This window comes from Misgurnus anguillicaudatus, chromosome 13, assembly GCF_027580225.2.
Source record: "Misgurnus anguillicaudatus chromosome 13, ASM2758022v2, whole genome shotgun sequence".
NCBI lineage: Eukaryota > Metazoa > Chordata > Actinopteri > Cypriniformes > Cobitidae > Misgurnus > Misgurnus anguillicaudatus.
Window position 1 is genome coordinate 4,705,144 of NC_073349.2, and position 15,726 is coordinate 4,720,869.

The 15,726-nt window shown below is 37.6% G+C and overlaps 1 protein-coding gene across 2 annotated transcripts in view; it reads right to left on the minus strand.

The window, feature by feature from the left end:
* Window positions 1-15,726, minus strand: part of hdac7a (histone deacetylase 7a) — a 91,571-nt gene that overhangs the window by 3,238 nt on the left and 72,607 nt on the right. For both annotated transcript variants that reach the window (XM_073874869.1, XM_073874870.1), the window contains exons 15-25: window positions 15,509-15,629; window positions 15,241-15,290; window positions 10,678-10,785; window positions 9,529-9,584; window positions 7,488-7,575; window positions 6,511-6,630; window positions 6,257-6,354; window positions 2,232-2,350; window positions 1,977-2,110; window positions 1,751-1,832; window positions 266-404 (exon numbers count right to left, since the gene is read on the minus strand). In XM_073874869.1, coding sequence (XP_073730970.1) covers window positions 266-404; window positions 1,751-1,832; window positions 1,977-2,110; window positions 2,232-2,350; window positions 6,257-6,354; window positions 6,511-6,630; window positions 7,488-7,575; window positions 9,529-9,584; window positions 10,678-10,785; window positions 15,241-15,290; window positions 15,509-15,629 — 1,115 coding nt within the window. The remainder of the gene's footprint in view (window positions 1-265; window positions 405-1,750; window positions 1,833-1,976; window positions 2,111-2,231; window positions 2,351-6,256; window positions 6,355-6,510; window positions 6,631-7,487; window positions 7,576-9,528; window positions 9,585-10,677; window positions 10,786-15,240; window positions 15,291-15,508; window positions 15,630-15,726) is intronic.

A 15,726-nucleotide genomic window follows, 5' to 3' on the forward strand; every position in this document is an offset into this window, starting at 1 on the left:
TAAGAATGATCTTTTATTTCGTTGGATGTGTGGATGTGCCAATTGCAGGAATAAAACAAATATTCAATTTAACTTAGGTTTAAACAGGCCATGATTTGAGACTTGCTACTATTAAAGTCAATGTTGATAGCTTAGCAGCAATGTTTAATTCAATAACGCTATTTCCTGAATCAGACAAACAGACTGAAGTGATTCACAGTTTTACAGATCACACCCTACATTCATGTTCTTATCTGCCATGTCACAGTTGATGAACAGAACGCACCTGTTACCAGTCAACACCGCGACAGACAGAGACGCCATAGCATTGACTGTATCCGTCTCCTCACAATCTTTACTCTGAACGGACAGAAATGACATGCCAACTGTACCCATCAATGACTTTACTGATGACCAATACTGACCTGAAACACAGAAAGAGACATCAGACAATTACACTTTGTATTATATTTAAACAAAATATCAGATATAAAAGTAATCTGCTTGACTCTTGCACAATATTGCACAGACCGTAATTGACTATAACTCTCAAAATATTCATAAAACATTTAAGCTTGTGAGATTTGTTATGTGGATTGTCATGTAATCTGCAAAAAACAATGTTTGATGTCAAATGTTAAACCACTGGGGATTTGGTGAATCCAAATGGAATACTAGTGTACCGCAACAACGCAATTTAATTCTAAGGGCAATTTGTATGGATTGTATAAGGTGGCTAATTTATACAACCACCTTTGTATGTTTTTATACAATTTGCTGTGAAATTTCCTTATTGTATTTATAATTATCGTATGTTTTTGTTCGATTCGCTTCATACAAATTCATTCTAATTATCCAACTCAGGCTGGATATATCAGTAGTCCTGTATTGGCTAGATTTATTTTATCAAACATTTTATGTTTTTTTCTGTCATTTATTGAAACTTATTACATCTTGTTGGAATGCTAGATTCTGATTGGCTCGTCGTGACATTTGCATATTTCTTATTCCCAGATAACTACCACTTAAAACTAATAACACACAATAAACCCAGAGATCATTTTGACAGGTACAGTTTAATATTACACTAAAATTCTATATAAATATGTCTTTTAATAACATATGTTATTATATTTACAAATGATTAAACCAAATAGTGTGTTTGTGACATTTAAACACCTTGTCTTATCTTAAAACCGAAACTAAACAGGTTTTCCCTTGTGGAAGGTCTGCATTTGTTAAAAATGAGCAAATAAAATATTTCAAATCAATATTAAATGTTCCTTAACTTACTTATGAGGCAAATAGCTGTGTAATGCGTGGGGTAATGTACAGACAGCTGGTTGTTAATGCGAAATAACCACATCAGGTCCTGATCACAGTGTTGGGGCTTATTAACAACCTGCAGCTTATACATTACCCCTTACTTATAACTTTTTTTTCTGTATGAAAACAATAGCTCTTTAAAATATCTGTTTTTGCATCCCATGGAATAAAGAGGAAAGTCATACTAGTTTGGACTCAATGAAAATATTACGTTTTTGATGAACTAACCCCTTAAACTGAGAAATGCAAATAAGATAAAAGAAACAAATGAAGAGCGCATCTTGACTGTAGCATGTGCCACGTAGCGTGTTTTTATAGAAATATCTTGGCAGAACTGGAACCATATGGTGAAACATCACAATGGTCATGATTATAATTAATGACAACTAATGAAAGAAATGTGTGCGAACAGGAAGCTGTAGTGTATTTACAGACAGAGACTGACTCTGTATTTGTAAAACTCTCTGGAGTGAAAGAACGGCATTGGCATTGGGCGTCTGCAGTAATGTGGACTCAGCAAGCGGCTCCTAACAAATAACAACAAGATGAAAAGTGAGCAAGCGATGCCAGGAAACTCCTGTTAACACTCTTAAATTCTCAGTCTCTGTTTACAGAAACTCTATAAGACGATTTTAAAAGCATAAGAAATAGCTTTTGATATGAAATCAGACCTCGAGCCCCAGCAGAGCACTGACGCAGGCTTCAGAAGCATCACATATGGCTGTGAGATCATGACCTCCCTCTAATGCCAGAACCACACGTCCTCCTGCTAATGTCATCAACTGACGGGTCAAAAACCCGAAACCTGCCCAAAACACAATAATAACAACATTCAATACTGATTTCAACAAACAACTGTAATGCAATATCAAAAGATTCAAATCCATACAGCATATTTCAATAACATACAGACAGAAATAGCTTACATTTAGCAGTGACCCTGTATCCTCCTAGAGGAGCTGAATGTCCTTCTGCAGCATCAAATCCAGATGAGACCAACACAACATCTGGCGAGAACTCTTGAGCGATGGGCATCACCACCGTCCTAAACATCAATAACAGCACATTTACTACATATTATATCCATGAAAGACGTGAAAAAGACTTCCAGGAGTTTAATCGCGACTAATCGTTTGCAGAATAAAATTATATATGTGTGTGTATTGTGTATAATAATTAAGTATAAATACACATGCATAAATAATTTTTGAATTTTTTTTAATATATATTTCTTACATACATATGTGTGTACATATTTTTTATTTTGCAAACGATTAATCGCGATTAATCGTTTTTTAGCTCTAGATCCTAGTAACAAGAGCTCTTACACAAGATATGAATTCAGTATATATTGAACTGTATTGAAAATCCTCGGCTTTTGTCAAGCAACATATTAACAGCTCAAAGTGATGTAAAAACTTGATGTATAAATCAGAGATGCATAAATCATTATGGTCAGATTTTAAAATTAGTTGTATACAGTGATGTTTTATATTGGATTAGATTTCAGCTCGTCCAATACGATTGTAGAGTCCAAATATTTCCAGTCTATCTGTTTCATAAAGTACATCTCTTAATGTAATGCATTCGGTTTGATTAAAGGTGATTTTTGAGTGTCTAAATCTTTTGCTTCGCATTAGACAGACATTTTGTCAGTTCATGGAAACCTTCAGTTCTGATCGAAGCTTTGACAGAAATACGCTTCATATGAGAAAGTAAATTGTTCGAAAACGTACAGTGGCTCGGCTGTTATATTTGACAGGTTTTACAAAACATAACCGACCGGAGCGCAGCGTGACTGTCCAAATGACTGGAGTGTTTGAATTAGTCTCCCTCTCTTTCTCTCTTCCTTCCTCGTCTCTTTCTTTCTTGCGTTCGAGGACGCCGGGCCTGCCAGCGATTTCGCCTCTTGAGCGCATCACCAGCGAGTTCAAAGCGACCGCCGCTGCATCTGGTTCATATTTGGAGCTTGTCGTTCTCCTCACGTCACTGACAGCCCGGCATCTGGGAGCCATTTGCCTTAATTACCCAGGATCCTCCAATGCTCCCCCCACCTCCCCGCCTACCATCACCGTTGTAAGCGACTCCGCCTCCCCTCCAGACCAATAAAACTACCCACGCTCCCCTGTGTGGTGTGGAACAATTTTAGTTTGGGTGGAGGGGAAAAGGGAGAGAGAGAGTAGCGTTCATTACAGACCAATAAAAAGAAAAGAAAGAGGATACAAGAAACAGGAAGTTAAGGAGAGACGGGCACAACATTATCCAAACGTTCAGTCTTGAAAGATCTTAAAGGCCTTTTTAGACGCCCACCCACTTTCCTATAGAGATCCTGGTTAAGTTGTGGTTAGCACTGCCTGGCTGGACAAAACCCAAAAAGCCAAAACACACTTGCTTCAAAAATCCTGAGAACGGTTTGATAAAAGCACCCATTCACGAGGCCTGCGGATGAAGAAGCTGGGAATCATTTAAAGCCCTGCAAACATTTGAACTTACAATAAACACCTTGACTGATACAGACTGGCCAACAGCCAGAGACACAGTACGTCCAGCTGAGATCAAACATCTACAATGGGATCAGAAATCGACTTCCACACTTTTATGTCTTTTGGAGAAACGGTTAGGTATGAAAAACAGGAGCAATGAAGGATGGAAGAGCTTTACGATTATAGCAAACATCTTAACTGTACTCATGTTTCATCGCAGGGCGACAGGGAAAAAATCGATACGCTGGTCGAAAAAATCTATTCAATGTATTGTTTTCATTTCAGCGCCTCATCACGTCTCACATTAATGTGACAAGCTCGTAACATCATATTTTTATGCAGGAAATGAACCTGAAACAATCTGTACCTGTGGTCCTGAATTATTTTGTTGTTGTTTCATATACTGATTTTGTAAAAAAAGAAGAGCCTAAACCATCAGCTTTACATCACTCCTCTTAACAGTATAAATATTGAATATTCAGAAAACAAATTACACAAAATGATGATCCAGATGTGAAAATACTACAAAAGTCCCATCCTATGATGGACAAAGCTGTCATTGCAGTGTGATGAGTGTTGGTTCTGAAGTGACTTTCTGAATATCAGCTGACATTTAAAACATTTGGCTCATTTATGTTCCGTTGACACCAACCGCGTTTCAGGCGTCAAAATTGCGTCTACTTAAACAGTGTGAATGCATTCATGCGTCTAGAGCGAAGTAGACGCGCTGAAAAAGCAAGCATTTGACACGTGTCAGAGGCAAAATCCGCTTCTTGTGGGAGGGGCAAGTGCTATGCGGTTGTCTGTTTGCAAGATGACTGATGTTGATTGTGCATTTATCGAGAGAGTTACCGGTTTGTATTTAGTAACCTTACTATGGGGGAAAATAAACGGCGCGGGTCGATAAATGTCACGTGACTCAAAAGTTAAATGTGTATTACAACTTACCAGGTTGCACTGACACTCTTCCAAGTGAGGTCCTTTATATTCCTGTCTTTATAGAATTAAGAACGTGTGTCGTATAGCTCCGGGTGACTACTTACGGATAATATCAAGCGTTGGTTGAATGAGTGACTCCGGGCGGGGCAGCAAGCAGGCTCCTGATTGGTTAACACAGCGCGAAATTCTGCCAAAGTTAAAATTTTTCAACTCGGGCGTCAGCTGCAAATTTGCGTCAAACGCAAAATGCACAAAATACCATTCGCGCGTACTGCGCCAGGACCTCAATTCGCGCGAACTAGACGTGCGAATGACGCCAGACGCGTGTCAACGCGTCTTCACATTGACTTAACATTGAAATCACTCCCGCTTCACGCCTCTACCGCGGCTGGTGTAAACGCAGCATAAGACTTGTTTTTATTTCTGATAGGACTACAGACAAACCCAAACACCTCTGCTGCATTCACGCTGTCTGTGTCTGTGTGGTTATAATGCGTATCAGAGTTAAAACAATCATGTAAACAGAAAACTTGGAAGCAATACGAGTAGATCTGAATAAAAAGGCTGTAAACGACAATGATAACTTCATCATGACAGCTGGAGTCATAATCTTTATTGTTTGTTGAATGACAAGAAGCTGCTTTTTTTTCTAAATCAACAGAAAAACTGATGATGTAAGGCCAAATGCTTCCTCCTAAATTCTGATTTGATGATGATGATGGAGGCATGTAGACACTTTACAAGACATATAAAGTGAATGGTGTGGCGGGGTTGTGGTTAAACATCTGGATGTGGGGTGAGTTCCCCGAGCACCATTGTGCCCTTGAGGAAACATTTAACACTCGAAAGACAGCCTGTCAGCCTTAAATCTACACAAATATTAGCACGCTTAAAGAAATAGTTCACTGAAAAATAATAAAAATGAACCCATAATTTATTAAATGCCTTTTTTTAGGTGTATACGACTTCCTTTCTTCAGCTGAACACATTTAAAGTTAAATATTGAATCATATGCTGACTCTTCGTAACTTTGTGAGGCAGTTGAATAGTAAGAAATATTTTGAAGCCCATCCATCATCAAAAAAGGAATTCATATGAATCCGGAGGGTTAATATTTACATCATGATCAAACACGAGACTCGTTTAGTAAAAGTTGAGTAAAACTGACAATTTGCCTTATTGATTTTATTAAACGGTTACTACACAATACTATAATGGTAACATAAAAAATTATTCAAAAGGGAAGAATATGGCATTTATAAACCCAAATCATTGGCTCCTTATGGAATAAATGAGGAATTGGATTTTTTTGTTTTTCTTTAATAACATATAAATGGTTGAATTAATGATTCCTATCTTTACTATTTTGTAAAGTAGGCCCAATTTTTAAAAACATGAGGATCAATTGTTATTTTTGACTATGTATTTCTAATGACTTTAATCATTAGGTCTTCTATTATTTATGTATTTTAATAAGACTCGAGTTACTTTGGCTAAATAGCAACATGTGACTGAATAATCAATGGTACCTGAAAGCAGCCAGATACTCGGCATCGCCCATGGGAGGATCCAGACCACCGGTCCATGCCACATTAACATTGAAACCCTCTCCAGCACCTGAGCCCACCTGAGATAAATCAAACACAACACTGCTGACACACATTCAAAACGTTACAGTCACTTTATTTAAATTAGCACGAGCTAAAGACAGACATGTGCAGATTTCTGCTTTATCAGTGTGATAATAAAATGAAAAGATTCTTAATGTTAAATGTTTGCTAACCTCTGTCGGTCCTCCGCTGCCAGGGAAGAAGTTTCCGTTGTCATAGCGATGCAGGGAGATGTAGAGAACGCTCGGATCATTGTAAAATATTTCCTGGGTGCCGTTGCCATGGTGAACGTCCTGCATGGTGAACACAAAAATTATCAAAATATGCTTAACCTGTTTAATTTAGTGTCCTTGTACAGTAGATCAACTGGTAGAGCATTGTGGTAGCAACACAAAGGTTATTTCCAGTGAACACAAATATAGATAAAAAGAAACAGCAAGAATGCACAAAAAAGTTGCATTGGAAAAAAGTGTCTGCTAAATGTGTTAAATGTAATTTTTTTTATTGTTTTTTAACATTAGCAGTAACTTGCACTGAAATGTGTTGTGATTTCAGTGATAGTCCAGCTAGTTAACCCTCTGGGGTCCGACCATTTTGGTCTTTATCTGTTGCTTTAAAACATATTAATGGCTAATATCACATAACACTGTATCCAGCACAAACTGTGCTACAATAATATGTAAGTAAAATGTATGTACATGTTTGTATTTTTAAGTAAATGATGTTTATGCGTGGTTAATAAAGAAAAGAAAAGTTACTGAAATAAGGCCAAGGGGCACATCCTAAACATTTGTTCACAAATAATAAAGTTCTCTCCTTTTGTAGAGTTTAAAATTTGCTACAAAAGATGTAAAAAAACATTTTACCCACTCATTCACATGAAAAAATACATTGATTTAAGTTTTGTAAGACACTTTTTATGAAAACACGTCAAAATAAGGAGATAAGGAGAAAACATGTCAAAACGCGGCACTGCGTTTTTGGACCCCAGGGAGTTAAGCTTGTTTTACATTTATTTCAACAGACTGATTCACATAATTTACTGTATTAAACAACTAAGACACTTCAGTACTGTAGAGCTAACCTTTTAGCACTGATCACAGAATATTGGTAAAAAAGTATTTCCATTAACTAAGTTAAGAGCACTCACCCAATCAACTATGAGGACTTTATTGACATTGAGCTTCTGCTGGAGCTGTTTAGCAGCAATCGCCACCGAGTTGAAGAAACAAAAACCCCTATAAGAGAGAAACACAGAGATAAAGAGTAAGATGAGCAATTCAATGCAAATGTCAACCTTATCATAAAGAAGTTAAGTTTTTATCAAATGTTTTAAAGTGTACTCAAATATCAGATGTCAATATTTGGTGGATTAAATACCAGTGCAAGGGTTTTCAAACATTTTTTTCAAATTATTGTGCATAGTTAGGTAAGTGCAGATTTCAGAATTGTCACATCTATAAAGTTATTTCTACCTCATAAATGTGCATACAATTTTTTGTTAATATATAAATATTATTTGTTCTTTAAAGAGTAATCCCTTTTTCTTTTTTTCTTTTTTGCATTTTAATTCACAGAATTTCTACAAAGTAGTTTTTGTCACATCCATAATGCATGCATGTATATTTCCCTCATCTAAAACAGAGAACATGAGTATATAGATTGATATTTTCGGATTATCATCTATCAATTTATTAGTAATAAATGCATTCTCTAATAAATTATATTTTATGTTTTGACTGAAAATGTCACATCCATAACGCTGTAATTGCTCAGATACTTTCCAACATATTTCACTTTAACAAATCAATTATAAATATAATATAAATGTAATTATACTGTTATAATGAGAAGAACTAAGAACTTCAATAACATTTTGTGTCACAGATTTTTGAGCATTTTAACTCTTTCTGTCAAAGGTTTTTCTACTGAGGAGCAGATTTTCATGGACAATTAGATTTTAAGTGCACACTGTCAATAAAGCAAATAATTTCATTAATTAATTAGATTTTTAACCACAGTACACCAACAATATTATAAACGCATTAACTCTTTCCCCGCCACTGACAAGTTATCTCATCAATTAAGAAAAAAACATAATTTATAAAAAAAACTATAGCATCAGCAAATTCTACAACATTGTAAACTCTATGTTTTTATCATTGTCCTGAATCTGATCTCTAACAAAATTCCTTTACAAAATATTTTGGTATTTCTGAAGAAACCTACGCATATTTAAAAAGAGAACAAATGAAGATATGATGAAAGTTTTTTTTCAGTTTGGTTTGTTTGTTAATTTTTTTTTTTAAAGCATATATTTCTATGTTTATATATTTATAGACAAATTTTCCTGGAATGCATTTTGTGTAGCGCTTGTGAAAATCACAGAAAAAGCTGGGGGCAACTTTAAAAAAAAGGCTGGCGGGAATGAGTTAAACTACAAAGGAACTATGAGCAAAACTACAAAGGAATCCAACAATAACCCTGTAGAAGTGTAAAGCTGAGGATTCATGATTTCACGAAGACAGCCAGCAAGTGAGCGATGTGAAACACTGAGAAATTAGGAAATAGTGAATTCAGCAGAATAATAATGACTAAAATCAATCTGTGTCTTTCCTCCTGCTCCCTCCAAACCTTCATTATAAACACATAAATATATATACAGGCATGCTGACACCACAGTACACACACGCACGCACGCACACACAGAGAGAGAGAGATAGAGAGAGGTGCAAGCCTTGAACCCAAGTGTATGGCAGCTAAATATGACTGCATGACCACTGACTCAAAAAAGAATTTCAAATGAACATGAAAGGACATTCAAAACCCATTTTACTCCTAAACATCTGATGTATTTCTGAGTGAAACAGGATATTCACTGAGAAAGAACAGGACTTGATTTTATCCATGAGGAATGAATTGGGTAATGAAACGTTATCTCTCAATGATGTGTTTGAAGGGAAAAGACTGAAAAATAAGCCCAAAATGAAAACCCTTTAAGACATTCAGGTTATTGCGTTTTGATGAAAGATTACAAAGACGTTTTAATTCTTTGTATAACAGACACTGATGAATAAAGTACAATAAGACCAAGAGCGTACAGTATATAAAGAAAGAAAATTCACACACACACACACACACACACAATATAATCATTCAGAGCGATACAACAGCCAAAAGATCAGACTTACATGGGATTGGACGGATCTGCGTGATGTCCTGGAGGTCTGACCACAGCAAAGCCATTCTGAAACATAAAAACCAACATGTCATTAACTCAACATTTACAAGTCGTCTCTCACACAGGAATGATGTTTTCACCAAAGTGCTTCAACAAGTGGGCCACCGCTGTCAGCTAAACTAACAAAGACATTTCCCTGAAACACTTACTGAGCCGTACACTACCCGATTCATGTTGTAACTCACTGTCAAAAAGTTATTTGATCTTTTTTTTCAACACTGAATCTAATAACACACATATTTTACTATTAAGAATGGGTATATTGGAGTCAGGACCGGCCCATGGGGTTATGGGGCCATAGGCGTTAATCAATAAGGTCCATGCGCAAGCAGGGCGTATATCCTGGTGATTGCGTCTATGCCGTTTGTGTAATGACAAAATTATTTTTATGCTTGGAGGGCCCTCATTTGGCATGGGGCCCCAGGCAATCGCCTGTATTTAGGGTGGCCATTCGTGCCAGTTCCGCCGGACACATCCCGAACATGTTTTCGGGTGCGTTCTCCGGAAGTCGCGTTGGTCGACCACATACGTCATCAATGTTTAATATTTCGGGTTCATTTTCAGAAAAGCAACCGTAACATTCCAAGGCAAGAATGAAACTACAATGATTGTATGTCTTAAAATAAATAAATCTTAATTTTTTAATGTATTTTTACCTGAAATGTGAGAACCTCGATGATGATGCGGTTGAGCAACGCGACTTGAACCGAAAACATGTTCGGGACGTGTCCGGCGGAACTGGCATGAATGGCCACCCTACCTGTATTGCTTGTTGGACGTGCCGGCCCTGATTGGAATTTGTAGCGTAGATTTAGCAAATGCATGAATTAATATGTGCTAAATCTAGGGATTTGTGTTCATATACAGTAGGTAACAGGACAGCAAGTTAAGATTGACCCTTACTTATAGCTACAATAAGATTAAATTCACAGAAAACTACAAAAATTGACTGTGTTTAGAGCAAAAATGGGTGTCAACCAATGAGCACAATAACACATTTCAGAGTTCAGAATGAAGTTCAGATGAGGGGCTTGTGCCTGTTAAGTCAATGGTGTATGATAAATCCACATAATATATTCAGATATTATTTCAAACAGACCTTGAGCTCTCCTTTAGCCACTCTGAAAGCCAACTCGGTTACGCTACCGGCTGCCATCCGAGACGCTGTGGACGTGTGCATCTCATTCCAGATGGTGTCATTGTCCACCTGTCGATAAAAAACAAGTTTAAACCAAGATTTAAAAACAGCAAAGATCTCATAGACTGGCAAATCACATGGACTAGTTTAAAAGTGATGTTCCTGGTCACTAGATCGCATAGCACCTTATTCTGGTTATGGGTTTCTAACAACATGAGCGTGAGTAAATGATGACAGAATTAAGATGTTGGGACGGGCGATCCCTTTAAATGTAACCACATGCACCAATTATTAAATAAAACTAATTTCTGTTGATTCATGCATATTTAAATCTCAGTTTGTGCCACGAACAAGCGCCTCCACCCAAAGTCAGGGTCACGAAACCCCTCGGCACCGCGCATATAACAAATAATCGATGTCAGTCACCCGTTCTGCCAGAATAAAATGATGTAGCTGAATGTCTTGGCGTGCACCGACGCATTCATCATTATGACAGCCGTGAACAACGTTCATAAATCTGCAAAGCCGCAAACAGCGGTTCAACTGAGGGGCATTGCAGCACGATGCCAGCGGCGTGTGACGCGAGACGGCCTGTTTTACTGAAACAGATAATGCAGAAATGTGTCCGTCAACCCGTATCCCAGACAGTCCGTCCATACACTACAGACATTAAATGTTAAGTCGCTTTTCCTCATTTTTAATTCTCCCGATCAATAAACCGGACCGTAATCCTATTGAAACGAGTATATAACCAGCTGTATGCTTTCAAACAGATGTTAGGCCAGCAGAACTAAGACGAAATGATGTTTATCCAAGCATATTTGTATGAAGATCACTCATGCTCACAAAAGCATTTAGATGCTTATGTTTGTTAAAAGCATCCACAAGGCTAAGTGTGTGTGTGTGTGTGTGTTATAAATTATAGAAAATAAACCACATTTCAAGAACACACAAGGTTTGAATGACGCAGACTATAAATAGATATCCTGTTATGTGTAAAGGGAAAGGTATGTAGAAATATCTTTCTGTGTGGTCTGCATCTTAGCATAAACATGGATTTTTCATCTTTGCGTTGACTTGTTGATTAATGAGAAAATGAAAATCACCTGTTATCTCTCTAGTTATCTCAAAATACAACGGTTTAAAAGATGTGCAAAGCTTGATGCCATGATGTTCTAGATTTGTGGATTGGTACATGGTTGCTAGGGTATTCTGGGTAGTTGCTAGGGTGTGTTTACTGGAAAAGTTCCCACCCTTAGGTCTGTCAATCATTTCTGTTTTGTTCACACACATTTGGCAGTGATCTGATTTTGCTACATGTGAGTAAACAGTCGAAATCAGATGTGATGTGACCTGACTTTCACTCATCCGACCAGCATCTATATTCACATAAAGAATCTGCATCCACACAAACACATTGGAAAGTGCAGATTTATGCTAAACTAACACAGTCGATCATGTCTAAAGTGAATGTAAACACATCGGCGTTGTGGTGTAAATGAAGTCCGCTCCACAGACAAAGCTCAGCTCTCTTCTGTCGTGTTTGAAATCATCAGTCGAGCACAAAATCTGTTTGCAGAGAAAGGTGACTCCGCCATGATTTTTGTGGTATCGATCATTTCCAATGAACAACACAATAGAGTATGAGCAATAGTAATAGTGATCCGATCTCAAATATTAATTCGGAATATTGTTCACCGTGCCGCTATGGATCTATTCTACAAAACTCTGCACATAAGGAGCGGGAGATCGCGGGGTGGCCACGAATGAGGTTATAACAGTCCTCCTTTTCTCTGTTGTTCCCCACGTCTTCCTCTTCTCTTTTCTCTTTCATTTTCCCCCATCTTTTTTTCACAGAACTTGCATTGCTTGTGGTTTGGCACTGTGAACAATGAGAAGGCTGGAATTCCTTTTATCCCTCATGGCACATATTGTTCCAATCACTCCACACGGACCTGCTCCGAGATCCATCGTCAGAGCAAAGTTTTCAACATTTTCAGCTGGGGTGCTGCCTGCATCGGGCCAGCGCTCTCTGACCTCACATTTGGACACGAAAGGGCCGGGCGTTTATGAAACACTGATCCTGGGTCATCGCTTTGATGCCATGTTGTACAACCTTCACACTTAAAGACACGGTACGACTAAAAATACAAATTCATTCATGTCATCATTTACTCACTCTTACATCATTCTGTTACGCTTACTTATTGTATGACTTACTTTATGTAATCCTACAGGTGACGTTTGTAAAAGAAGAGAATAGAAAACGCAAGCAATCGACATAACTTCTGCTATATACTGCAATAGCTTTGTATATGATTTAAACTTTGTTTCCTCTGTAGTTCACAAATCCAAGACATGAGATCAAGAGAGCCAATGATTTAAGTGCATATGTACAGAGGTGCAGCACATAACAGGTACGCAGGTGCGCATGTGCACTTAACTCTTTCCACGCCAGTGTTTATGAAAAACAGTTGCCAGCCAGCGTCAGCATTTTTTATGATTTTCACAAAAGTAATAAAAAAAAAAACAGAACCTCGGCTTTAAAAAAAGTCTCATCCTACTGTACCTTCATTCGTTCTCTTTTCATCGACTCTCAAATATGGGTAGGTTTCTTTAAAAATTTTGAACAAAAAGCTGAGATAATTGCGTTTTTGTGAAAGATTTCTGATAGAAATCCAAATTAGAGCGGTGATCAAAACATACACAGTGTTTGAACCTTTTGATCTGACAGGTTGCTTCCGGGTTTTATAAGACGGGTAAAAGGCCATCTGGTGGATAATAGCGAAAATACGGATTTCCGGAAAAACTCGTCACTGGCACGGAAACGTTTTCTCTTAATTGACGAGATACTCGTCAATGGCGAGGAAAGAGTTCAAATAAAAAATGCGCACCAGACACTGCTCCAAAAGGCGCTTTTGCAATGTAGCTGGAATTTTGTTACATAGTTACCTTATTAACTGCAACATTAGGGATTTTTCAGTGCATCTTTGGTAAGATAATTATTTCAAAAGTGTTAAAATGAATGTGTGTGGTTAGCAGCGATGCATCATAAGTCATCATTGGCCCGATTAGCCATTTTAAATAATTAGGCACAAAAAGACGTGCACCTCTTAATCGCATCTCAAGGCTTCAGACAGCACGCCAGTACAAGCAAATAGTAAAGATAGCGCGCAAATGCCAACTGAGTTCATGTTTTCTTGCACGTGAGCGGACATTTTAACACAAAATAATCTCAAAACTAGAACAGTTTTTGACTAAACTCCGCCCACAGGAATACGTCAGTCGTCAGCTGTCGCTGCTAACAGCAAGCTAAGCTGCTGTCGAATCACAGCAAACTATACAAACTACACAATCACAACTCGATATGTATTTCTGAATGAGGGACTTCATAGAACAAGGAAGACATCAGCCCGTTTTTAGGACAGTGAAAACAGCGCTATACAGATAAGGTAAATTATGTGAAAAATACAGCATTTTTTTACACGTGAAATATTAACACGTGTTAAATTGCGCACTTTAAATGCAATCAAAGCTTCAAAAACACAGAAAGAAGGGGATCTTTTAGAGAAAACGCTTCTCTGCCAATGATGAGTTTTTACGGCAATCCGTAATACCGCTTTTATCCAGCAGGCGCTCTTCTGCAACTTATAAAACCCGGAAGTATCGCCCTAGGGCAAACAGCTGTATGTCCGTAAATGTTTTGAGGATCACTCTGAATCTGATCTCTATGAAAAATCCTTTACAAAAACACAATTATCTCAGCTTTTTTTTTTGCTAAAAATGTGGTGTTTTACTAATGAAGGTAGGATGAAACAGTTTTTTCGTTTTTTTTAAAGCAGAGGGTTTATTCTTTTATTTGATATATTGTATGTTTATATATTAAAAAAGAACATTTTCTGGAAGGCATTAAACCAATGTGAAAATCACTAAAAACGCTGGCGGGGAAAGAGTTAATGCAAACCACAAACAAAGAAAATCATAATTTCCTTGTCTTGACCGAATAACTTGTGTCACTTTAATAAGGATTAATGCTTATTATAATAAGTTTTATGTTTAAATAAAAACAAATCAACTTTCTGTACTGTACCTGAAAATGCAGACCAACATGAAAACATGAACAGCACTGTTTATTTCATTTGTATGTTTGTTTTATTGTATTTATTTGTGATATTGTTTATAATTTTATAACTGACCATTTAACAAAATTTGAAATGTATATGAGTTTTATTTTATGCACATCATCGTCTACCAGAAATATGTTGAAGAGAGTAGTCAGGAGATTATTGAGGATGACAGCATGTAGGATGTCTGTGCTATGAATAGAGTACCAAGAAACATCTCCAGGTGCTCCTTTGAGAACCAGGCCAAAAACGTTATGTGCACCCCCCTGCACATGTATATTATTCATAAATATTTTTTTCTTTCTCGCACAAAGCATTTATAAACTCTTTTAAAATGTAACCTTGCATGTGAATGTGCGTGTGTGTGTGTGTGTGTTTGCGTGTGTGTGTTTTTACTCACCCCCACTCCACCACAGGGTAACATGACAAACATCCGCTGTGACAGTATGCCTGTTGGACACACAGTAAATTGTCTGTCATTATCATATTGAGCCTTTGACTGATTTCCAAGCCTTTAGTAACATAAAAGTCTTTAAGTTGCTTAAACTGGTGTGTTGGCACGGCTGATCGTGTCTCTGCTCTGAAAAATTAGCTGTTGTGCTGGCCAAACAACAGTTGACTGGTTTCTATCAGTTTTGACCAATGCATGTGCGTGTGAGATGTGTTACCGGCCAGTTTGCGGTTGTCCAGTTTGAGGCGGTTCAGAGGGTTGGTGCCGTAAAGCAGAACGTGACGCTCTGTGTGGACGGACTGAAGTTCCTCTAGGGTCGCCTTCCTTCCTCGAATACTCTCACAATTAACAACAAAGGTGTTGCATTAGAAAGAGCAAGAGAGAGACACTGTGTCAGCAACGGTGATTCACGCAGACACCGCTTACAGATAATTC